This window comes from Pristis pectinata, chromosome 2 (genome assembly GCF_009764475.1).
Source record: "Pristis pectinata isolate sPriPec2 chromosome 2, sPriPec2.1.pri, whole genome shotgun sequence".
Lineage (NCBI taxonomy): Eukaryota > Metazoa > Chordata > Chondrichthyes > Rhinopristiformes > Pristidae > Pristis > Pristis pectinata.
This window is the reverse complement of record NC_067406.1, coordinates 47318779-47344712: the sequence shown is the minus strand read 5'-3', so window position 1 is coordinate 47344712 and position 25934 is coordinate 47318779. Positions and strand designations below refer to the sequence as shown.

Genomic DNA, 25934 nt, shown 5'->3' with positions numbered 1-25934 from the left:
ACATATTTACAGGATTAGGTGCAGTCATTTTAAAATGGAGCTTCTTGTAGATGGTGGTGAATCCCTGGAATCCTCCACCCCAGAGGGATGTGGAGGCTAGATCATTAGGGGTATTTAAAGAATAAGTGTATATATTTTTGAAACATGAATGAAATGAGGGCCATAAGGAATTGACATGAAGGAAAAGATGAAGCTTGGGGCATATCAGTCATGATCATATGGAATGGTACGTCAGGCTTGAGGGGTCAAGTAGCTGACTCCTGCTCCTCTTTTCTAATGTTATATTACATTACCTCATTTATTCATAAAACATACCTGCTGCCTGTATGGGTATGAAAATCAATGTATTAATATCTTTATTTTTGCTTATTGAAGTTGATGGTTTAAATGACTTCACTACAGCTGATCACGTCAAATCTGTTCTATGTTTCTGTCTCTGTCTTCATTAAGGGACATCAAAATTCATTCAATTCAAAGGTAGTACCCAGCCTTGAGCTTGTATGTTCAATATTTCACATTATCTGACCAGTCACTTGAGAACTGATACCATGTAACTGAACAGGCATGCTTTGTGTCATCCATTGATGCTTCAAACTGTATGAAAATATCTTAATTCCTCAAGTTGCACTGTATGTCAGACTACTTACTTTGCTTTGCATGTGACCGGAGAGCAACGAGAGAATGTCAGGGCAATGGAAAAATATTTAGTAAATTCTACAACATGACAGATTAAATTAATCAAAAGACACGTGATAAAGTTCATCTAGACTATTAACCTCAGAAGTGTATTCTTTGCTTCCAGAGAAAGTGTATGAATTCCTTCATTCTTCAAAATTAGATCAGCTACCAGTTATAGAATTGCTCACAGTACAGAACTAGAGCTCTCATTATGATTTAAAATGACCTGCTGTTAGGTTTTACAGTATTTTCAAATACATAATGTTCTTCCACATTTTATCATTTTATTTGAAGGTTTGCCCAGCTACTAATGGAGAACAACATACCTTCACATAAGGCTATACACTTCAGGTTACGACTCTGCAAAAACTGGGGTTGCTGTCCTTTTTTCTGTGACTGGAAGAAGTAAAATGGGTTAATTTTATCTACACAATTCTGGGTTTTATCAATAGGCTTTAAGTATAAAAGCAGGGATGTTAGTCTGAACCTTTAAGAAACACACTTCAGAAACACTGTACGAGAATGATTCCTGAGGTGAAAGACTACCTTTGCAAGGATGGATCAGAGAGGGTGCGACTCTTTTCTTTGAAGAGAATGCTGAAGGGAGATTTGATCATATATAAAACAATGAGGGGTTTGGAAAGTGTGGATAATGATAAACTGTTCCCTTTGGTGGAGTGGTCAGGGAGTAAAGGTCACAGATAGAAAATAAAAGGGGAAGAATATTAAATGTAACATGAGGAAAAGTATTTTTTTTACACAGCATGTGGTTGCATGTCAAGCAATTATTCCTGATTTGGTATCACTCATGTTGAGATGTGGTAGTCTTTTTGGGCACAGTCTCCAAATTATTTAAGAGTCTTTAATTCCCATTAGCAAGCCTTCATCAGCCATGCTGCAGCCACTAACATAATATTGAAAAGGTGTTCAAAGATAAGCAAAACTCTAAGGACATCGTTTGTAAGTCTATGCACAAGGAAAATTAAATTAATTTTGTCTTCAATGTGGTATTATTTGATTGATAAATATCTGTATTTTTTTTGTTGGAGGTCATGATGCTTCTAGTGAACATTAACTGTGTGTGTGCAGCTTTGTTAATGTGGCATTTGGTGTGCTTCATTATAGATGTGCACCAGGATAAAAATATGTGCTCCCGTGCCCCATTTCTCACTCCCACTCTGTTCTATTCCTAACACAGGGAGGTAAAGCCCAAAATATTCTGTGAAGATGGAGAAATCAAAGAAAATAACAAAGGAGATGGACTGTGTGGTTGAGCAGCCAACCCACTGTGACCCTGGCAGAATTGAATTTCACACCTCACAACCGGTAGTCTCACAACTATGGTTCTAGACTGGCAGTGGGTAACTTGGGTTGAAGTTAGGCTATGCTGGCTTTGGGAGATTGGAAGTGAATCAATCCCTTGTGGCATGTAAATCAGGTGGGTCCCTGTACAAAAAGCACTCTCCTGTCTCATCTATAGGAAGCATTCTCCATTGAAACATCTTGGGATATTTTACAGTATCAAAGCCATCATATACATGCATATTGTATTGACAATTTATATTTTTTGTTTATCATGTATAGTATTTCCTTGTATACACCTATGGTCTCCTAATTCTGGTCCTTCCCAATGCCCCCAGGTTCTCTGGGCTCAGGTAGGTGAATTGTTTCCCTACAGGAAATGACTGAGCACATGTCAGATTGGGCAAACAAATGGATTTTCCAGTATTAGGAATGGAATCTTTAGACACAGTGTCAGGAGTAGGCAGATGAAAAAATATATTGCTTTGGTGGTGGCATTCTGTACTGGATCTTTATGTACTCTACTTGCCACAACTACATGATGGATAGTGCAAGATGGAAATTGTCTTGGCAACATCCCAGTACCTGTAAAGTGGCTGCTTTATTGTTTGAAGGCTGTTCATCCTTGGTTGCCACCTTCTGCTGCTTTTTATTCATCCCTAGAGGGTAAACACAAGTGTTTTGATTATCATAAAGGAGAATTTGATTATTCATAGTGACTGCATCAAAAGGAACCTTCAGTCAACCTCTCTATCACTATTTTAAAGGGAATGTAACATCAAAATGTGATTTTTAAATACACTGGAACCAAACAGCTTTTGTGACAACTTACAAAGTGGTGATTTCAGGGCTGAAGTATCCCATTGTGCTAAGTAGTTTCCTTTATACCTTGCTTATATTTTGGGTGAAAATAATAATATGTTTTACAGATGTCCAATTATTCAGAAAATGCAAACATCAATGTATTAGTCTGCCTTTTATTTCCCCTGGTACTGAGGAAAGGTCAGCAGGGAATAGTATTGTAGAGAATGCACTGCTGCACTTTAGAGCTCAGTCTGTCACTGGCAGACTTGAAATAATACGCTAACTGTCGCCAATGACTGTGTTTATTTTTCCTATTTTCATTTTTTTTATATGCAGAAGGAGGCCATTTGCTCCATCGAGTCTGAGCTGGCCCACAGGGCATTCCCATCAGTCCCATTGCCCAATTTACTTCCTTGCAATCTATTCTCTTGAACATGCCCATTAACTCCCCCGGGATTCTCCAGCCACCCAGCTACACTAGGGGTAATTTCCAGTAGTCAATTTAAAAAATCTGTTGGATGTGGGAGGAAACCAGGGCACCCACATGGTCACGGGTGAATATGCAAACTCTTCACAGTCAGCACCCAAGGTCGGGATTGAATCTGGGTTGCTGGGGCTATGCAGCAGCAGCACTAAACACTGCCTCACTGTGTTCCGCCCCTCACCTCCCCCTCTCCCCCCCCCACAACCATTCAGTTGCCTACATTGATATCTCCCAGCCAGAGATGTACATTGAAATCTCGCCTAAGGAAAGCTTTGAGATTTCTGACGGTACTACAATGGCTTTATTGGCTTTCAAATATTTTGCTTTTTCCACCAGCAGCATCTCTGAAGTAACTTCTCAACTAGTTGCCTATTCTTTCTAACTCCATTTGGAATTACAAAGTTGATTTATACTTTGTGAAAAATTAATGGATGTTTTGAAATAATGGACAGAGGAATTCATTTTATTAATATTTTATGCTACTACTCCCAAATAATAGAAAAATACAGATTTTTTAAAAAGTGATATTAACCATATTGTAATTTAAAACTGGCCCTAAAATTCTGCTGCCTTTTGTGGAAGCAGCCATACAGCTTCCTCTTGATTCAAACATGGCTATTGATGTGGGTGAGATAAGGCTGAGAACAGAAAATAGTCTGCGCAAACCTGATACACCTTCAGTGCAACCTAATGTGTAATTGGTGGAGGCACATCAGAGATGTGCACTACTTTGACGTTGTGGAGCACATTTGAAGGACGTTAAAGAAATTGGGTAAAGCCCGAGACATATTTGGATGACTAGAATTTAAATAAAAAAAGTTCCCTTGCTAGAGGCATCGCTGGATGGTGGCTGAGTTTCTTCTATTTGTCTATGACAGTCATTCAGGATACAGGAGCAGGAGCATAGGCACCTATCATTGATACTGAAATGGGGACCTCTCCTAAATACCACTTTAGTGAGCCGGGAGGAAGATATCCTGGCAGGATATCAACAATCAGTCACTCATGATTGGAGATACAACCCTCTCTATTGATGAGTCTTTAGCACCTTTGCATTCAGCCAGAAATATTCTATGATTGATGAAGTCAATAACTACAACTCCAAATTGGATATGTTATGGTTCTTCACATTTCTGCAATATTTTATGAATCAACTTGTTTGCATTCAAGAAAGTTCAGACAAAGAATTCTAATCCCTGCATGAGAAGAAATCATCAGATTGAGAAAATAAAGATATACATTTTGGTTTGTTTTAAACTATTAAATAAAGGTTTGGGTCTTAAGCTTAAGATAAAATATACTTGCCTGAGTAACCAAAAGAAATACTTGACAATGGACTAAGATAAATGCCATTCCCATACACTGCTCCATGTAGCTGTGGAAAACGGGGGGAAAAAAAACAAATTAACAAATACTAAGCATAAAAGATGGTCCAACTGGTCTATGTTGTATGCTTCCTACAAGTTTCCATCCACTTATCAGATGTTATCAGCAAGACTATTTATTTAACAGAAAGATTAGTGTAATCTGCATAAAATGGGGTGATTTGTCATAATACTGGCAAGTTCCTTCTTTGCTTGGAGAGTCTCAATTTCTTTTGAACACAAGAATACAGGAAAATAGGAGTAAGAGTAGGCCACTTGATCCCTAAAGCCTGGCCTCCCATTCAATATGATCATGGCTGATCTGTCCCAGGCCTCATCTGCTCCTTTGTGGCAGTTCACATCGTCCTCAATTCCCCGATCTTTCAAAAATTTAACTATGTCCTCTTTTAGAGTCATAAGAGTCGTACAGCACAGGAATGAGCTCTTCAGCCCAACTCATCCATGATGATCGTGATGCCTATCTACGCTAATCCCATAGGCCCGCTTTCGGGCTGTATCCCTTTACTCCTATCCTATCAAGGACCTGTCCAAATGCCTTTTAAATATTGTCACTGTATCTGCCTCTACACTTCTTCTGGCAGCTCATTCCAGATAACAAGCACTCTCTTTGTGGAAAAACTTGCCCCTCAGATCTCCTTTAAATTTCTTGCCTCTCAGCTTAAACCAATGCCCTCTAATGTCAGACTCCTCCGTCCTAGGGAAAAGACACTGACAATCTACCCATTCTTTGCCTCTCATAATTTTAGAAACCTTTACAAAGTCACCTCTCAAGCTTTTAACACTTCAGTGAGAATAAATCCACTCTATCAAATCTCTCCTTATAAATAAAGCCCTCCATTAGAGGAATTTTATTAACAATGTTAATAAACCTGATTTTATAAAGCAGATCAGAGCTTCATTCTGTGAACACTGGTCTCTCAGTCATGCTATATTTCACTTGTGGCTCAGGAGTTGACCAGGGCAGACCATCACATGGGGCGGGGGAGAAGTGGGTTCCCGCACACATAAGAAATTGTGTCCCAGACCCCACCTTCTGCATCTTCCCTCACTACCATGTCAGCCTTTTGCGGAGCTGCCTTAGGGGTTTTATGTCTTTATGCTGACCTGCTTCCCAATGATTAGAGTGACAGTGGCAAGCTCTTCACGCACCTCTTGATGGGAACTGCACAGTCCCACTTTTACACAGGTTTTATTGAATACTTGGCCAATTTCACAAACTTGGGAATTAGCACTATATGCCACACATTTAACTCGCTGAAAGAGGGTGAAATCCACCTTGTAGGTGTTAGAATTTTAAAATACTTAAGAGCAATTTATCCTCTGCTGGTCCGAAACATCAAAATAAGTTGTTCCCATTCTGATCCAGATAGGGTGATTTCCATTGAAGGAGTACAGGTCTCCTTGTCACAAACTTTACACTGTTAAGTGGTAGCTCTAAATTTCTCTGGTGGATTCAATTGACAGTTAATGTGAAAACTCAAATGGTGTTGAACAGGTGATGTTGCTTCTGAGACATGTATAGTAGAATTCCATGGCTCATTCTGCAGTATGTGGTAACTCGCCCTTCACAGGGGAATTTTACTTGCCATGTGTTTATAGTCAAGTAACTTATTAATAAATAATTATTGCTATTACATATCTAATATTTGGCAGAAAAATCTGAGCTAAGTTTTACAATGACATTAAAACATTGAGTGAAGAAGAATTCACACCTTGTTTTGTTTCACAATGCAGATGTTTTATAAAGAACTATCAGATGCATCAGTCCTATATACAGTATATGGGACTCCTGAAGTGGGAACCAGTCGCAGTTTGCACATTTCGGGAAACTAGGCATGCTGCTTCTGGATTGCCGAACATTCAGAATAAGTGATATTGCTCAATTACCAATAGTGGTTATCAGAGAACAACCATACAGGAGGTGATATTGGGTTACAGAATAATAAGTATGTCTTTTCTGTGCCTCACCTTACCTGTAATCGTGTGTTAGATGCAACGATTAAACCATTCCTTAAAATGGAGTGCCAGTTCTCTATATGTGAGCCACTAGATATAAAACATAAATAATTTCAGTACGATTGTGGAAAATTTATGTAACATAATCAATCATTACCATTGTCCTCAATATTTTTACCCCTCCAGATATTGTAACTTTGGGCAGAACTGAAGTATCTGACAAACCTCCACCAAAGTAATAATGAGAGAATGGGGGAAAAATCCTAATGAATACATTAGAACTGCCCAAAAGTTCAAAACTGTAGTTTTCATTTTAACTCCTTTCCCTTGGATGGTTTCTTCAACAGGGAGTGGCAAGAATGCATAAAGAAGATGGCAGGAAAACAGAAAGCAAGAAACACTGTGAGAGGTGAACCAACATGACCTCGGCAAATGACCATCACGAACCAAGACAAAACTGAAATGCATGTACAAGATACAAAAAATGATACACATACAGGCATAAAGACAGGCTGTCACCAGCCTGGGCAAAAACAAACATGGTGACAGTCAAAATGAGCCACAGACTAAGCAAGAGTCATAGGAGCATGGACCTAGAAATGAAGAATTAGGATCAAAGCAAAAAATTATTAAGTATATACAGAGCTACAAGAGCAAGACATTTAGATATGAAAACATTGGGGTGGTTTGTAAGTTTACCACCTGGGCCTCAGAAGGAAGTGACTTGAGGATGCAGTTTCATAATCATATATATATGTGTGTATATACCCTACTTGAGTATTCTCTAAGCAGTTTTCAGAATCAGGTTTATTATCACTGACATATGTCGTGAAATTTGTTGTGTTATGGCAGCAGTACAGTGCAAGACATAAAAATTAGAAAGATGCAAATCTATCTCTCCATGTTCAATATCAAATTTAAAAGTTATTTATTTATTATATATATATAAAAAAATATATACAGTATATACACACATATATATATGATTATGAAACTGCATCCTCAAGTCACCTTATCTGTCGGACAAGGATATCAGGAATTCAAACGTACATTTCCTATTGCGTTCCTCTCATGTGCAGCCCTGTTAGTTTATTAATGATCATTTTTACCAATTTCCAAGGTGAATCTTCCTGTAAACCTAGTCCTTCAACACTTCCCCTTCTATCTTGAAATATTTGTCATAATAAAGCTTCATTGTTATTAATTACTGCCAAACAGTAAAAATAAAAGGAACTTTCTTCTTCAACTTTTTATCTTGGAGAAATATTCAGTAACTATAGTGATAAAAAATTAACTTGCATGTATTCAAGCAGACACTAAGGAAGCATTTCTTTTCTCATTATATTATTTAAAAAAAATAGGATGTATGCAATTCACACCCTTAAGGATTTTACAAATGGAAACTCACTGAAATGCAAAAGTGCTCCCATAAAGTTTCTTTGCTGCCCTGAAATTGGATTCTTTGGCCGGTGGACTGCTGAGGAGCAGGAACTGGTGTGGCGTGTGCATGAACTTTAATTGCTACATGAAAGAATAAAGTGACAAGTATTATACTGCAGTCAACAAATCAGTTCACAAACATATTATGACATAACACTGCCTCTGATATACCAACGTTGTTTACATTCTCCATGATAATACATAAATTCCACTGTTAATGGCCCATATTAGTTCCCCAAAACAGAAACTTACATGAAAATAAATGTCAAGTTTTGATAATTGTCAAGGGATCACTTAGGTAAGCTCAGTTCCAAAGTTGTCCTGTGCTTGAAACTCAATGGTGCAGCAAGACAAGAAATTAATTCAGAATCTCAATGAAGTAGCATTGTTTCTGGCATGCTGTAGATTTTCTCTGTGTAATTTTAGGGTACCCCATGGCAGTGAACAATTGTGCAGGGAATCATTCGAGGAGGCAAAAAATGGCAAGAAAAATTATGTGTGCAGATCAAAATTTGCTAACTGAGTGAAATTAATAGAGGAGCCAAGGAAAACAGATGCAATTTGTATGACACTGATGTGAGGGGAAACAGCAGACCTGCAAAAAAAAAAGTACATTGCAATCTGGTTGTCTTGCAAAAATTCAGTGATCAAACTACTTACCCTATTTGCAGGTAATTTTACAATGTGGGATCTGTTACTGGAAATAATCCTAGTAAAGAAAAACACAGCATTACTTCATTTCCTTGATCACAAGAATCAGCAATTATAAGTTAATAAAAATATAGCTTGCAAATTGAATAAAAACACATGGTTGAGTAATCCTAATGATGTGGTCAAATATCTATAAATACAGAGCGAGCTACTCGTAATGGAGAAAAAAATACTGAACAGGGAATGCTCAGCAGAAGCAGATCAATGCATCTCCTGGCAGTAATAATTTTGTGTTGAGGTTAATACATTACAACTGCATCATGTGTAAAAAAAAATGGATAAACAAGTTTAATGCATGAACTTGAACAGATATCACTAAGGGAACAAAGGAGAATATAATATGAGTGCCAGAATCAGATTGAGGAAATGGATCTGAATAGGCTACAGTGCCACATCGTAGCAATACAACAGCAATGTTTAAGAGACTTTGCACCATTCCATTGTTTTTGTGCTTATTGTTGTATTATTGTTATATTTATTATTATCATGTATACTGTTTACCCTGTGAGCTTCACACAAGCAAGGGATTTCATTGCACTCTGGTCTATTTTACAATAAACTAATCTGAATCTTAGGCATTTAGGCAGGCACATGAACAGGCAGGGAACGGAGCTATATAGGCCATGTGCAGGCAGATGGGATTATTTTGGCTTGGTATCATGGTTGACACAGACATTATGGGCTGAAGGGCCTGTTCCTGTGCTGTACTGTTTTGTGAATCAATCCTGCTCCTGCTCTAATATTCCATTGTTCAATATTTATGTAAAAGTACCATTGTAACAGGGGGTGTGCCAGCGGATCCTGCTTGTCCATCTGTTTCTTGATTTCCAAGTATGGTGCCTATCAAGACAAACAAATTAAACATTTTTTTTCCCCACTGTACTTCATGCACTTTATTTGTGAGCACAACCTCGCAATACAGAAAAATACAAATAGGAAATGCTTAAAGTACACAACAAGCTCCATGGAATGTGAAGAGGTAATGTAACATTTCTGACATCTGATGGAAGTTGTTTTTCTAAGACATTTATCCATCTCTTTCCAGAAACTGGCAGACTTGCTGCATTCAGACAATGTTTTCTGTTCTTAGTTAAAATTTGATGCATTTTTTTTTAACTATCTTTTTTGCTTCAATTTTTTTTTGTACAATATCATGTGATTTATAAAGGTCATGTCCTGAACAGCTACAGTGCATAAAGTTACTCGGGCATGGAAGTCAACATATTAATTCACATCTGACCATGACATATTCTGCTTAATGTCACATCCACAATGATTTTATTGTATTTAATTTAGTAATGATTTTAATGGATCTTATAAAAGTGTTAAGATATTCCATAACATTAAAGTCTATGAACTGAGTCTCACTTGCAGAAATATCTGGGTGATAGAAACTAATGAATACAGACCAAGGAGTGATGGATAAGGTTGCATATTAACATAAAAAGGTATTAAGACAAAATGTATATTCAAATGGGCAATGGTTTATTTGCAAGACAGCACAGTTAAACTATTTACACGTTGAGACTTCAAGCTGGTAGATTGAATGTTCCAGACTGTCAGCACACCGCATGGCTTTCCTGTCTGATAGGATCACAATATGAAATATATACATGGATACAGAGAGAACAGTATGCCCATGCTCAACAATACAGAACAGGTTGATTATTTTCAGGAAGTGCTGTTCCTTCATGCTGTTGAACATGGTTGCTAAGCAGAAACATGTATAGTACAGGTAGAGTTTAATAAATGTGTATTCTGAAGTGTTAGTGACTAATACAGAGATGGGTAACAGGAAAATGTGTATTTGGAAATAATTCAGTGAAGTGGAAATAAAATTCAGTTATGGTGGACAAAACCACCATAGAGAAAACCTGTAATTTAATTTTGAATCTACTAAACACAAAAATGTTTCTGCTAAACACAAAACATCTTGGGTTGTGTTACTATGCTAAGGACACTACTTCAATGCTAGCTGTTTGAAAGTCTGGACAGTACCCTTTGATTAAAGTACTCACTCCAATAATACTTAACAGAATGCAGCAAAAAACAGATCTTTCAGACAAAACACAGCAATGTAAGATAGCACCTGGAAGTAATGGAGGTATGTTAATATTTCATGGATAGTCTTTCATCTGAACAGGCATGTATTAAAGATGAACTGCACATGAAGAGGAATAGAACGGGGGAAAGGAGTGGAAGAAAATGTCGAAGAGAAAAAATGAATATAGTTTAGTGATTAGGTGGAGACTGGAAGCTGGCAAATGGATGGAAATCTCAATTGTGTAAGATATAATGGGAAAAATCATTTGCTAAAGGGATTTGTGAATAGCTAAGGTGAGTTATTGGATATATTTCTCAACTTGCTTTAAAATATTGTCGAGTTTTGTTTGCTCTGAAACTGGTCCATATTATATGACATTGGGGGGAACAGAAGAAACTAAAGTGTTAAGGCAACCCAGAATGGTGAACCTCAACGAAACAAATTGTTGGATGATGCGTCACAATGTACTCACCCCTGGCCAGTGGTTCTATGACAATTGCCAGTGATGTCCCCCTTGCTCGTCTCTGATCTTCATGCCTGCCCATTGCAATGTATTACCACTGGACTTGTACTGAGTTCATGGGTGGTGCACAAACAACCTGAGCTGAGGGATTGGATGTATTTCGCTCCAGCCTCTCAGCTTTCATTAGGGATGACGGGGGTAAGAACCAAGTTCCTATTAATTTAATGGGATTGTTGACCTTAATTAAAAAGCTATGTAATTTGTTTATTATTCCTTATTTTAGTTAATTTATAGTGGTTTAAATACAATCATTAACTTTTATTTTATCATTATTATATGGGGGGGGGGTCAGCTTGCAAGCATACGTATGTGGCAATTGAGATCATGCAAGAGCTGGTCCATTATCTTACAACAGTTGATAAATGTATTTTTTTCCTCAGAGGAAGGGATTAACTTGAACAGAAAATGGCTGCTACACACTTTCTTATTCACTTAAAGTTTATTTTAAAAAAATATGGGTTATAGTTGCCAGTGACTGCAGTGTAAGGCTTGCAGCCAAACTTTGGTCCTTACCTGGGTCATTTCCCTGATGGATGTTATGCTGTCCAGTGCTTTAACTAACCGTTCGTAATCTTTTTTCTTGTTGAAAGAGGGAGAAAAAAAATCACTTTTAGAATTTTATAATAAATGCAACATCTCGTTAAGTAATTGTAATGAGCCTGAATTCTGCTTCCAACCCACAAGCATCAGAGTTATATCACTGAATAAAGCCATTGAATCAATTCAGGTCAGTGTTGGTCCTTCAAGTGAGCACAAGTTCCAATCATATTTATTCAGCCTGAACCCATTATCTTTTTAATCCCTGTTTCTTTACTACATCTTTTCAATCTTACCTTGGATGTTGTTATGGTTTTTGTATTAAACATTAACACTGGAAATGAGTTCCATAAACTCAACACTCTGTGAAAAGAAATTTTGCCTGGATACTGTTTTAAATATTTACATTCAATCTTGCATTTATGGCTCTTCATTTGAAACTATTACAAATTGCTAGTCTCTCCCATTTAATGATAAGTTGAAAACCAGTCTCTCTTGCAATCTGCACTGCTTCAATGGGGAAAAAAAACTCCTCTTTTGTTTTGTTTTTGTATTTCATCATGGTGGAGTCTGGCAGGTTAAGTTAGGTTAGGCCTCACTAATAAAGCCAAAGCAAAGCTCAGCCACATGGTTAAAACCTGATTCAGTGCATAAGACCCATGCCAATCACAGGACTCCTATACATAGGAACATTTTGCAACAGCGACATCAATGTTTCATGCTGCCTGACATCACTGCACCTTCTCTGTGACTTCTATGCACAACCTACTCAGAGGTCTGGCATCTAATTAACAGAAGTGCACTAAGTACCCAATCATATTCAGCAATCCTGCTTTTGATAGTGTGACTTAATAGAATTTCAAGGACAGTTCACCTGTTCTCATTGTGCCCAAGTGTCAGAAAATCTATTCAATTCAACCTTGAATATATTCAGTGACTGGGTATCTACTGCTCTCGAAGGTATGGCATACTAAATCACAGATCTCCAAATAAAGAAATTACTTATTTCAGATTTAAATGGCTAGCACCTTATCCTAAAACCTAGTTCTGGACTCTCAAGTGAAAGGAAATATGCTCAACTTTCTTTTCTTTAAACTCCAATGAGTATAATGCAATCTTACTTGATTTCTACTTGATGGACAATCCCTTTATCCCAATAATCAATCTAGTGTATCTAATGCTCCACTACCTCCAAGGCAAGTATGTTCTTCTTCATGTAAGCTTACACTAAAGACTCTTTTTCTGAGTACTGAAGTTCAGATATAAGTGTCAACTTTCTCTCCTTACTCCCAACTCCAGTTCAGGCTCACATTCCTGATTTAAAACCAAAGGCAACTGTCCCTGTCATCTCTGGTTGGATTGGTGCTGTCTAATCAAAGATGAGTTGTCCTTGATCTTTCATTTCTTTTGAATTGAAGTTGCAAATAGAGAGAAAAAGAGGTTGTTTAATCTTAGAAAGGAACACTAGCTGACAGTATCAACTATAAGGCATGGTATGGTACTTGATTCAGAGTTCACAGCCACTGTTGAAATCATTGAGAAATTAGTCAGAAAGGAAACAATAATCATCTAAGACAATGCCTGTTCAACTAATCAAAACTCGAGTATAATTTTTTCTCTTAATTCTCAGTTGCATTTAGCTCATAGTTTATAATTCACTGATAAACAACCTCTTATGATGCACTGACAGCAAAATCCATTTTACATAACCATGTACATTTTGTGGGCCATAGCTTTGCTACTAGAACACTGAATCATCAAAATTGACCAAATTATATGTTGTCCCCCACAAGGACTATAATGGATAGTATAAATTCAGGCATGGCCTGATAAGTGGCAAGTAACATTCATGTCAAAAAAAGTGCCAGGCAATGAACATTTCCAGCAAGAGAGAGTCCAACCACCATCATTTGGCATTGTCATCATCCATGTCCTGGGAGGTTCACTATTGACCAGAAACTCAAATCAAGCAGCCATTTAAATATTGTGATGGCAAGAGCAGCTCAGAGAATGAGTATGGTACAGCAAGTGACCCCAAGGACTTTCCACCATATGCAAGGCACAAATCAGAACTGTGATGGCTGGAGGAGAGCAGCTCCAACAACTCTGAAGAAGCTCAATCCAGGATGAAGTAGCCCAATTGATTAGCATCCCTTTAAGCACCATAAATGTTCATTTCCTCCTCCATTGGTGCACAGTGGCTGCACTGTGTACTATTTATGAAATACACTGCAATTATTCATCCAAGCTATTCCAATTGCACCTTCCAAACCTGTGATTTCTACTACCAAGAAGAATGACAGTAGCAAGTGTATGGAAACACCACCAGCTCTAGCTTCCCTTCACACCGCACACCATTCTGATCTGAAAATGTATTAGTGTTGCCGTGGCTAAATCCTGGAATTCCCTATCTAACAGTACCACAGGAGGACCTTCATCAGGAGGACTGCAGAGGTTCAAGGAGGTGACTCAAAACTTTCTCAAGGGCAATTAGGTCTGAGCCTTGTTGGTGACTTCAGATCCAAAAATGGCTAAAAAATATAGTGAAAAATTCAATCATATACCATCCCACAGAAGCTATTTATCAGCAATGCTGTTACCAAGTCTTCAAATTATGCTTGCAGTCCTTAGATAATTAGAGTTAGGATGTCATGTTGTACTTGTCCAAAACAGTGGTTACAACACATTTAGAATATTGGGTACAGTTCTGGTCATCACACTGCAGAAAAAAATATGGTAGCAATACAGAGAGTGCAGAAGAGATTCACCAAGATGTTGCCTGGAATGGAGGGCTGTAGTTATAAGGAGAGATTGGATCAATTGGGTTTATTCTCTCTGGAACATAGGAGGCTGAGGGGTGACCATATAGAAGTTTATAAAAATTATGATGGGCATAGGTAAGATAGTTTGTCAGAATCTTTTTCCCAGGGCAGAGGAATCTGAAAGTAGATGGCACAGGTTTAAGGTCAGAGGGGAGAAATTTAAAGGAGATCTGAGGGGCAAGTTTTTTTTTCCAAAGTGTGGTGAATATCTGGAACGAGCTGCCAGAGGAGGTGGTGGTTGCAGATCCAATTACTATGTTTAAAGAGCATTTGAACAGCTACTCAAAAAGGAAGGGGAATGAGGGATATGGATCTAATGCAGGCAAATGGGTTTAAGATAGACAGGCGTCATGGTCAGCATGGAAGAAATGGGCAGAAAGCATGTGTTTCTGTGTTCTATGTTTCAATGATTCTATAATGATAAGCTGAAAATTAATGTCGGACTATTTGGGAAACACTTGCTAGCTCTGTTCATAATTTTAAATATGAGATCAGAAGACTTTTGGTGGACAAAGACTTGGAACCTAGGATGATGGAGGGCATTTAGTTGTTGATCAGCCATAACCTCATTGAATGATGGAACAGTCTCAAGCGAGAGAAGCTCAACTCCTTTTCCTATGTTCCTGGCCACTCATCATAAAGCTTTACATGTTCAAATAATCCTTCAAGTGTAATTATTCTGTTCATCTCCCAATATACGCAGTGATAACTGAGTCTGTTCAATTCATAAGGCAGATGAAGTGATCTTTATCTCTATGCCTTCTCAAAATTTGTAATTGTAAATATGTTAATTGGAAGTCCAGTTAAACACTGTTCTGGTGAAAAGATTTTCAATTTAAGCCCTTCCTTCATAAGCATACCCTCTCAATACTTGCTCTCTCTCAGCCTTGTACGCTTCCTAAAAATAGACACAGACAACCACATTGAACATGCTAGCTATGTTCCTCTTAATATTTGGTTTAAATTCAAAATAATTTCATTGTACCTGAAGGAGTCTTGACTTTTCACGAATGATAGAAAAATAGGGGGCTATGTGGGAGGGAAGGGTTAGATAGATCTTAAAGCAGGATAAAATGTCGGCACAATATTGTGGGCCGTAGGGCCTGTACTGTGCTGTAGTGTTCTATGTTTTTCATAAGTGTAATGGATTTTTAAAATGAACTAGATAGATAATATTGTATCAATCTGTCATGCTTAAACTTCTCGGATAAACATCAGGTGAATTCATTTTAATGCTGAGGAATTTTAGATAAAAGTTAAGTACCATGGCCCAAGAACTTCAGTTAGAAACAATATGATCACAGAAGCAGGTCTTTTTCTCTCAAATTATTTATGTTACATTTAATGAAACATGATTCATTAAGAATGTGATGAGGCTTAGCCAGTGTAATGACTTAGCCAAGTTTTATGTGAAGCAATTAGGCACAGACCCCTGAATTGCTATTGGCAATTTGTGTATATAAAAAAGTTAAAACTAGAATAAATTATCTAAAAATTGAAACACAGGAATAAACAGTTGGTGTTATCTGGACATGCCGCAGCGTACACCAAGGGCAACAATGGAGGTGGAAGATAGCGTGGCAACAGTTCAGAGTGTTTGATTTTCTATCCAATCAAAACACCAATGCGACGACTATATAGTAAGTAAATTTTTCTTTATCTTATATATTCTGATGATGTAAACTTTCAGTCTGGTGGTGATTGCCAGGAACCCAAAAATGGAATACTACAAACATTTTCAGTTTATCTTTGTGGTCATATATAATTTTTCTTCCCAAGTATTATAAATGTTTATATATATCAGTCAACACCTAGATGCTTAATTAACAGGAAAATAAAATACCCTTGGGTTAAATGCCAAGCTGCGATGATCAAGTGGGTCCACCACAGATGGATATGGCTCAAAAATGACCACTTTTCTTGGAGACTCCAAAGCAGATCGGCACATAGACACCAACAAATCCACCACCTGCAATGACAGAAAATCAGTTGGTAGTGTGTACTCAATACCATGTCCAGTATATGTGTACTAATAAAGAGTAAAGTCCTTCTGTAGGGTCCAGATTTCCGATTTATGCTGCTATTGGGTGAAGATCACAATCCAGAGCACCATGGTCCATAATCACAAATACCTGTTGGCAAATAACTATGGAGATTTGGAGCAACAAACATGGTGCTGGAGGAACTCGGTGGGTCAGGCAGCATCTGTGGAGGGAAATGGACAGTGACGTTTCTGGTTGAGACCCTTCATCTGGACATGCTGCCCATTTCCCTCTACAGATGCTGCCTGACCCGTTGAGTTCCTACAGCATCTTGTTTATTCTCCAGATTCCAGCATTTGCAGTTTCTCTTGCATCCCCAATATAGACATTTTCTGGTTACTGTCAATTTGAGGAAGCTGAGAGCATATTTCATTCTGCATCAGCTAACTAGTTTCAACTATCTGTTTCAAGACTTCAAGGCAGAATCCAGGTTGATGTTGTGTGGAATGTGGGAAAATTTGAGACGTTGGCATCCGAGTGAACTTGATCAATCAAGATAAGTCAAACCAGATTATGTTACATTCATCTCAGTGTTATATATGTAAATAACTTGCTGTTGTTGTACATTTAAAGAGTCAGCTGCAATGGTTGGAAGAGTACTTTCAGTCATCTTGTGTTTCTGGTCTGATATCTGAATATTGTTGAGTCAATTTTCAGATCCATGTGCTTAGAGCAATGTTTTATTTTGGGTGGAAATAGTGATCAAATAAGGTCATTTAGAGTCACAGAGTCATTAAGCTCAGAAACAGGCTCCTTGGCCTACTGTCACACTGACCATCATTTACACTAATTCTGCACTAATCCTAACTTATTATCACATTTCTATCATCTAACCCCTGATTCTAGCACTCACCTAAATAAGAGTGGCAATTTACAGTGGTCAATTAGGCTACTAATTTAAGCTACTCCCCTACCTGGCACAACCTGCCTGTCATCTTTCACCCCTCCTCAGTCCACCAAATCAACCACGACCAAATGGCGGAGCAGACTCGAAGGGCCGAATGGCCGAATTCTGCTCCTATGTCTTATGGTTGTCTTATCCACTTCGGACTCCTGTCTCACCACTCCCCCTCTCCTCTTTATTCTGGCCATCTCCCCTCTCCACTCTCAGTCCTGATGCAGGGTTTTAGACCCGAAATGTCAACAATTCCTCTCCTCTCAAAGTTGCTACTCGACCCGCTCAGTTCCTCCAGCAGATTGTTTATTGCTCTGAGCTACCAACTTGCACATCGTTGGGATGTGGGAGAAAACTGGAGCATCTGGAGGAAACAACCATAGCCACAGGGAGAAAGTGCAAACTCCACACAGACAACACTGGAGGTCAAAATTGAACACAAGTCATTAGAACTGTGAGACAACAGCTCTACCAATTATGTCATTGTGCCGCCCCTGACTAATAGAATATTTTCTATCTCAACACTGCAACAAAACTTAGCAGTCAGGGTCAGGTATACTAGAGTGGAATTTCCATGGAAGTTCTCCATTCTTCTCATGCAAGTTTGATGATGAGTAAAAATTCTGGATAGATTTGCTGGGATTTCCAGAGATCTGCCAACATTCCAATCAAAGAGCTTTAATGGACATTTTACCCCCTTACCCTTATAGGTTAAGATGTGAATTAAACTCATATTCTGTTTCAAGAGTTTGTCTCAGAACCTGCTCTTTAATACCAGTTTCACTTTTTTTCCATTTATTACACTGAACATTTTATAGTCTCTGTGAGTGATATTGTAATTTAATACCAAGTAGTGCTGAATTAGTACAATTTTTAGCACAAAACCATTAAAAACTTTACTGAGTGTAGCCAAACTCAAAAGACCTGTTTTGTTAATGTTGTGGAGTCACTGTCCTTTGAAATCCTTCCAATGTAACATTTATTATATAACCAATGAACAGCTTTGCAGAAATGGAAATTGGAAATAGCTGCTAGATCATAATGCAGGAAAAAAATGACTCATAAATAATTTCCAGTCCTTCTTAAGATGAAAGCAACATTCACTAAGAAGGTTTAAGAATGGGACCTTTAAATCCAGAATTATTGCCATTTTCATCACTATCTTAATGCAAAGAATAAGGAGCACAGTGGCATGACAGTTAGTGATGCTGTTGTATGGCTCCAGGGTTTGGTCCAGTGCTGTCTGTATAGAATTTGCACAGTTTTCCAGTGCTTCCCCCAGTTGGTCTGGTTTCCTCCCAATTGCAGAGATGTCTTGCTAAGTTAAGTGGCCACTTCAAATGTAACCTAGTGTAGCCTGGTGGGTGGCAAGAGAACTGGGGGGGGGGGGCGGTGGGGGGAAGATAATGGACATGCGAGAAGGAATAGGTTACAGGGAAATAAATAGGGGAATGGGACTGATGGGAATACTCTGAGTGACATAGAGTCATTGGTTCAAATGGACTCCTTCCATAGTGTGCGAAGATATAAGATAATAAAATATGAGATAGCTACTGATAGACCCTGAATTTAATCAAACCTGCCTGCCAAGACTGAATTAGATTCAGGTTGGATGCCTGATTTATGCACCATTTGAAGTGCAAGTTTCCTACATAACAAGTCATGTCTGCTTTATAAATCTCACCCTGCTTAATTAAATGAGCATTTCAAAATGTATTTATTCATCTCCAATTAGATTTCTGTCTTTATTGAAGGCATAGACTGATGATGGGATATACTTCTTTGGTATTTCACACCAGGAATAATTGTTTGGATGCAGCACAGTTAGGCTCAAGTTTGGTCCATTCACATTCTTGTCAATAAATGGGCCACAACACGTGATGCACGTCAGAACCACAGGATACCTGCAGAGTGTGTAGAGCACATTCTGCAATTTGTGCACTGCAGTATAGAAGTATGGAACACACTGGACATCAACTCTGCCCAGGGCTTATCGTCACTCCATGGGGAGTTCCAAACTTACTGAAATGGGGAACTGGAAAGACTCCATACCCAGCCCCTTGGCTTTACACCAAACAGAATGATTGACAGATTTGATGCAGCTCCATTCCATGGAACAGGGCTTGCAGAGGTCGAGGAAGTTTTTTTTTAAACTTTATTGTTATAAATGTTAATGTTTTTAAAAATCCATATTCATTAATGTTTTAAACTGACTCTATAATCCTTTATTAATAATTTTTCATCTTTTAATTATATTTACAACACAAGCTGTTGAAAGACTATTAGAGATATCTGGAGCCAGGGCTTCAGTTTACATAGCCTCTGGCTTAGTTGCCACTTGCAGCCTGGTCCATCTCAAGGAATGATCATTGCAGTGACATGGCGATGTGTCAGGAATCACACGCCTGGAAAAGGTACATGTGATCACAAGAATCATAATTGATTGCCAGGGAAGCTGAAGGCAGTTGTGGTTCCTCAGTCATTGAACTTGTTAAGACCAATTAACACCCCTGAATTAAAGAACTTTAAAGTCCACACATCTCAGTTCCCTAGTGGAAAGCGTACTTACTAATGGAAACATTATCAATGGCCTATTCATGTGCTTTTGTGTGACTGGTTCCATTTCACCAAAGTAACTAACACCATTAGTAACTTTACATATAAAACATAAACTTGGTACCTCAATGTCCATACAAAATTTATGAACTTCTTTCACTTCTATCTTTGCTGTATTTAATCTGAATTCCACGTGTAAAGGCAGTGCCTGATTGTCCTGTGCCACCCAATCCTTCATTGCAACCTGCTCATTGTAACTGTCAATTACTGTAAACGGTGAAGTCAGTGAAAGGAACATACCTGGGCTCCTGTTGCTATTTCATCTGCAGCTTCATTCATTACTCCCAAAGTCTGGAAGGCAAAAACGCACAGCTCCCGTTCACATACAGTGGGCTGCAATATAGAAAACAAAGCACGGTTAATACAGAAACAAGATATGGACATATTATGAAGGACATAAATATGTCAGCAATAAATGTATAAGATGCTAACCTATCACTTTACTATATTTCAGGGCCACAGATAAATAGATTGCATATATATTTTCTGAAGTTTCTTAAAGGATGCATTTCTACCAGGCCCCTTTATGGGGAGACAGAGTCTCAGTCCAGTCCTCTAATAAGCTGGTGAGTGACAAATTTAAACCTACATTTCACTCAACTTAATTCTACACAGTCTCTATTCCAATAAGAGATCCATGAGCTACATAAGAAACAAAAGAAAATATGAGCACAAGTCAATAGACACTGCTGTACTGCCTTCTACTGGTCACTAACAGAATGACATTTGTCGAAGTCTTAAGATCTGCTGACCAAAGAATAGAAAGCGGAATATAAATGGAGGACCTAGCAAAATAACAAATTAACTTTAAAGCTGGGGAAAGTAAATTGGAATCAACAGGTTTTTTTCCAGAATAAGTTAATAAATGAAAAAATGTTGGTAAAGGATACAATATTGACAAATGGCATTAACCTGAAATTTTAACTCTGTTTCTCTTCACAGTGTTGCTGCCTGACCTGTTTTATATTTTGTACATTTTCTGCTTATATTAAATTTCAGTACTTTGAGTTATTGTGTAATTGGGCTAGTAATCCACTTGGTATGAGTTTTCAAATCCCACTGTCGCATCTTGGGAATTGGAAATTCTTTTAAACAAAACACAAAAAAAATTTTTGAAGAAAAGCTGGCATCAGCGAGAGAAGACTGTTGACTGAATTACTGCAAAAAATCTAGCTAGTTCACTAATGTCATCAAGGGAAGAAACTCTGCTGTCCTTATCTGGTCTGGCCTAGGTATGGTTCCAGACTCTCAGTAACATGGTTAATTCCAAACTGCCCACCTAGTAAGTCAGGAAGGATATTCAAACAACTCCAGGGAAAATAACTTTGCTGCAGAGATTTAAGAAGAACTTCTACCACCACTGACACAGGGAAACTGGGGATGGGCAGTGAATATCCTAAGACCATGACAAGACCAGTCAATTTGGAGCATATGGAATTCAGCATGGAATTTCATGACATTTATTTACTCCACATCCATCAGGCTGATTCCTGAAAAAGGCTCATCTACTTAAGAGATTTACTGCCTGAGTAAAGAAAAAGGATGTCACATACATCAAAATTACCTTAATAATCTGGAGCAACACTCAAGATGCTGGAGGAACTCTGCGGGTCAGGCAGCATCTATGCAACAGTTCAGATGAAGGGTCTTGACCCGAAATGTCGAATGTCCATTTCCCTCCATAGATGCTGCCTGACCCACTAAGTTCCTCCAGCATCATGTGTGTTGCTCCAGATTCCAGCATATGCAGTCTCTTGAGCCTCCAGTTTAATAATCTGAGAATTTTTGCAAATTAAGTCAAATAAGTTTGTATGTAGCTACTATTCCTAAATTAAATCAATACTCAGAATTGCCTGGCAGAATCTCCCATATCCTACCATTCAATCAGTTGTTTTTATAGAAGCGCAAGCATTCACTGCAATACCAATAGTGTCCAGCAGCTGGCAGCACCAACTAAATCGCTACAATTATTCAACAATATAGAGAATCATTGTGATGTGGCCTTACCCTCTTCCATAGAGTTTATTCCCCAATACAATAATTAAACGGCCCTGTTCAAAGACTCAGATGGCATTTTCTATGCCTGTGACAGTGATTATGCTAATGTGTAATCCTCTTTTAATGCCTGTGCGTCATCTGACAAGGTTGCCCACACCATCATCCTTTGCCATCACTATCTCTGCACACTCTGTAGCCTTCAACAGTTAACAACATTGCATTACTTAAACTTGGCCCTCTTCTGTACTCCTGTACTCCTGTTCTCTTTGCCTCACCTCCACTGGTCAGGCCTTGAGAGGTCCAAGACCTTCCACTTTGGTCATTAAATCCCTTTGCCTCTGATCAAACTTTTACTTGTCCTTTTTTATATTCTTCTTTGATTCACTATTGGATTTTCCCTTATTACTGTTAAGGACCTTTCAAATATTTGTTGATACTTCTGATATTTTACTTTGATAACAACACTGACCTCCATATTTTGCATGTTAATTTAATATCATTAATCACAATGCACAAATATAAAAATATTTTGTATCTACTTGTCAACTTTGTAAAACACAATAGACTGTGTTTTACTAGTCTTTCCAACACTGAAATACCCAAAAGTAATAAGTAGGATTATTAGATTGAGTAGAAAGACAATTCATGTTTGCATTTGATTGTATATTTGTTATTGAAATCTACAGCATTTTGATTGCTCAAGGTTAAATTTTCTTCCCTAGGTGTCCAGTATTTGCCCTTCCCAGGTTACAGCAAGATTCCATTCCTGTGAACTGTTCATAACCCAGAGAGTTCACAAGTCAGAAATGTGGCTGTGAAACAAGTTCCCAGACAGCAGAAGATGCCTGTAGCCTCGCATCAACCAGCAAATACATCCTGCCGATCTCCCAAACCCTCGTTTGTATGTACCTGCGTAGCATTATGTTCATTTGCACTCACATTATTCATCTTCACCTCTTTTTCACCTTCTAACAAAAAATAATGTATGAGCATCCATTAACATTTTAATCCTATTCGTAACATGCACAGCTTAAACTTTAAGAATAGCATGAAACACATATTTGCATTAATGGATACTTTATTGAATCTGGATAATATCCTGGCTTGAAGTGCTTTGAAAGAGCAGTAGGTTGCATAGTCACAATTCATTTGTAATCTCTTTCGATGCTCTCTCTGACAAGCAAGGAATGTTGCTCACCACGTATCCTAGTCATGGTATTGCTGCAACTTCAGATTAAGTTGATGCATGTTTCAGTGATTGACTTATTGTTTTACAATGTGCTAACCTATGAGCACAGCATGCAGCAGTGACTTATGTCTGTTACGTTGGTTGAATGAGGAAATGCTTTGTACTGACTGGCATCAATGAGGCTTGGCATGATGCTTATTCCCATTTTACACAAGATGCAGACCCATTTGTCATTTGTACAATGAAAATAAATTTTTGATATGCAAAGCTGAAATTCTACTTTCACTTTTATGCAAACATATATCAGTTTTAGATTAAACTGCTGGTATGAATTCAGGGCAGGTCTTCATCCAAAGGCAAGAATCTGAGTGTCAGTCATTCAGCATTCCAACCTTGACTAAGCATCACACTGAGTGGAAAAAAAACACAAAGTGCTATATAATTGTGGGTGCAGTGTGTTGATAGAATGCAAAGGTTGAGAAGGTGAGGCTTATTTCTAAAAGTATGCCTCACTATGTGAGGATGCGTTGGAGGTAGAAATGCAATAGCATCAATTCTTAAACTTGTTCTAGCCATTACTGAGATATATTCTAGTAGTCGAGTTTGTAACTTGGGAATTTCTAAATGCTAAATTAAAATAAAAGTATCAACAGAGTTCCATGGCTATGATAAAATACTCCCCTGATGTGCAGAGTGGTCATTACACCCTCAGGTATAACTTACCTCTCATCATATATTCAGGACAGCCATGCAAAATAACTGAAATGTAAAAACTAATTTTAAAATATCACATAAAAATATTATATGTTGGGTGCTTTATTTTGGTAAGTTCGGCCAAATGAGATATTTTCCCCAAATTCATACCCATTTTTAGCATCTACCTTTAATATTATGTATTCCAAGGTGAACTATAACACAGTCACATGCAGCGTAAAAGCTTTAATTGTAAAAGCAACTTTTCATGCGTGGGACAGTCTTAAACAAGGAGACATGGCTACAAAATAAGAGGCTGGCTATCTAAACCTGAGATGTGTAAAAAAATAAATCTCTGGAATTCTCTGCCCCCGAGGGCGGAGGAGGCCAGATCATTAGAAATATTTAATGTGTTGATGGATAAATATGTGAAAGATCGAGGAACTGAAGGTTAGGGGGAACTGGCACAGAAGAGGAGATGAGGCCAGCAAAGATCAGCCTTGATCACATTGAATAATGGGGCAGGCTGGAGGGGCCTGGTGGCCTACTTATGCTTCTGTTTTCTTGTGTTCTCTCCTAATAGCTATCGAGAGTCCAAGAAACGTTGACTGAGATAGTGCAGAAGTACACCAAATACAATAAATTATTTGTTTAATAGGATTAGACATATTTGACCAAAAGTTACATATCTATCAAAAACATTCTTTTGGAACAGACAAAGCATCTTGTAATAGCCTGTGTTTAATCTATGAAGGGCTGGGGGGCATAAAATGTGGAAGCTGAATTTATTACTCTAACAACCTGTTCTTGGGTTTCAGATTTACAAACAATCTCATTATGCCCTGTAGAATTACCCTTGTTCACCCTGCAGAGAGAAAAACAATTTAACTTGTACTATCTGAAACAGTTGATAAATGAAATGGAAAGGCTTACTTGCTTCAGCAATGTCTGAAGCAGCAATAATTAAATAGGTTGCTGTCTAGATATTGTATAAATCCATGTTAAATGCACACCTGAGAACAATAAAAGCCTGAAAATGATCATAACTTTAGACAGAGCCTCAGTAATAGATTACACCATGTGTAATCTAGAGCCTCAGTAATAGATTACACCCAACACAATTCCAGAGGTGCCTGAGATAACTACAGAGATGTTTTGTAGTTTTATTGTACAGTAATATCAGACATACCTCAAATATTGAACTGTCATGACAGTCAAATGCTTACTTAAAACAAGTTCAGAAAATCCCCAGGACAAACTGTTGAAGGACAGTTTTCAGAAGAAAGAAAATATAGTACAGTGTATTTCAATCAGAATGGAGAATGAGTCCCATCGTCCCTACAAGGACAGATTGGTGCAGCACGTAGAACTGTTGCCTCACAGCTCTAAGGACCGTAGTTCAATCCTGACCTCTGGTGCTGTCAGTGTGGAGTTTACCCATTCTCCTGTGACCACATGGATTTCCACTGGCTGCTCCTGTTTTCCCCCACAGCTCAAAGACGTGTGGGCTGATAGATAAATTGGCCAGTGTAAATTGCCCCTTGATGCAGGTGAGTGGTAGAACTGGTGGGGAGCTGATCAGGATTAATAAATCAGGATTAGTATGTGCTTGATGGTCACCACAGTCTCAGTGTGCCAAAGGGCCTGAGCTGGATGACTCTATGATTCTAGATCACAAGCAAACTGTGGCTTATCAGTGAATTTAATTTAGTTCATGGACAAATCATATAAACACAACATTTAAAATTATTTTAACTATTTCACATTGGAGTAGGTTTTAGCCTGTGGAAATATTGACCATCTAACCATGAGAAT

At 38.1% G+C, this 25934-nt stretch overlaps 1 protein-coding gene across 1 annotated transcript in view; it reads right to left on the bottom strand.

The window, feature by feature from the left end:
• Positions 1-25934, bottom strand: part of parp8 (poly (ADP-ribose) polymerase family, member 8) — a 292103-nt gene that overhangs the window by 12388 nt on the left and 253781 nt on the right. The window contains exons 15-24 of the mRNA XM_052010563.1: positions 20480-20572; positions 16530-16655; positions 11841-11906; positions 9533-9600; positions 8710-8758; positions 8018-8130; positions 6627-6699; positions 4574-4643; positions 2566-2639; positions 1005-1074 (exon numbers count right to left, since the gene is read on the bottom strand). Of these exons, the coding sequence (XP_051866523.1) occupies positions 1005-1074; positions 2566-2639; positions 4574-4643; positions 6627-6699; positions 8018-8130; positions 8710-8758; positions 9533-9600; positions 11841-11906; positions 16530-16655; positions 20480-20572 (802 nt within the window). The remainder of the gene's footprint in view (positions 1-1004; positions 1075-2565; positions 2640-4573; positions 4644-6626; positions 6700-8017; positions 8131-8709; positions 8759-9532; positions 9601-11840; positions 11907-16529; positions 16656-20479; positions 20573-25934) is intronic.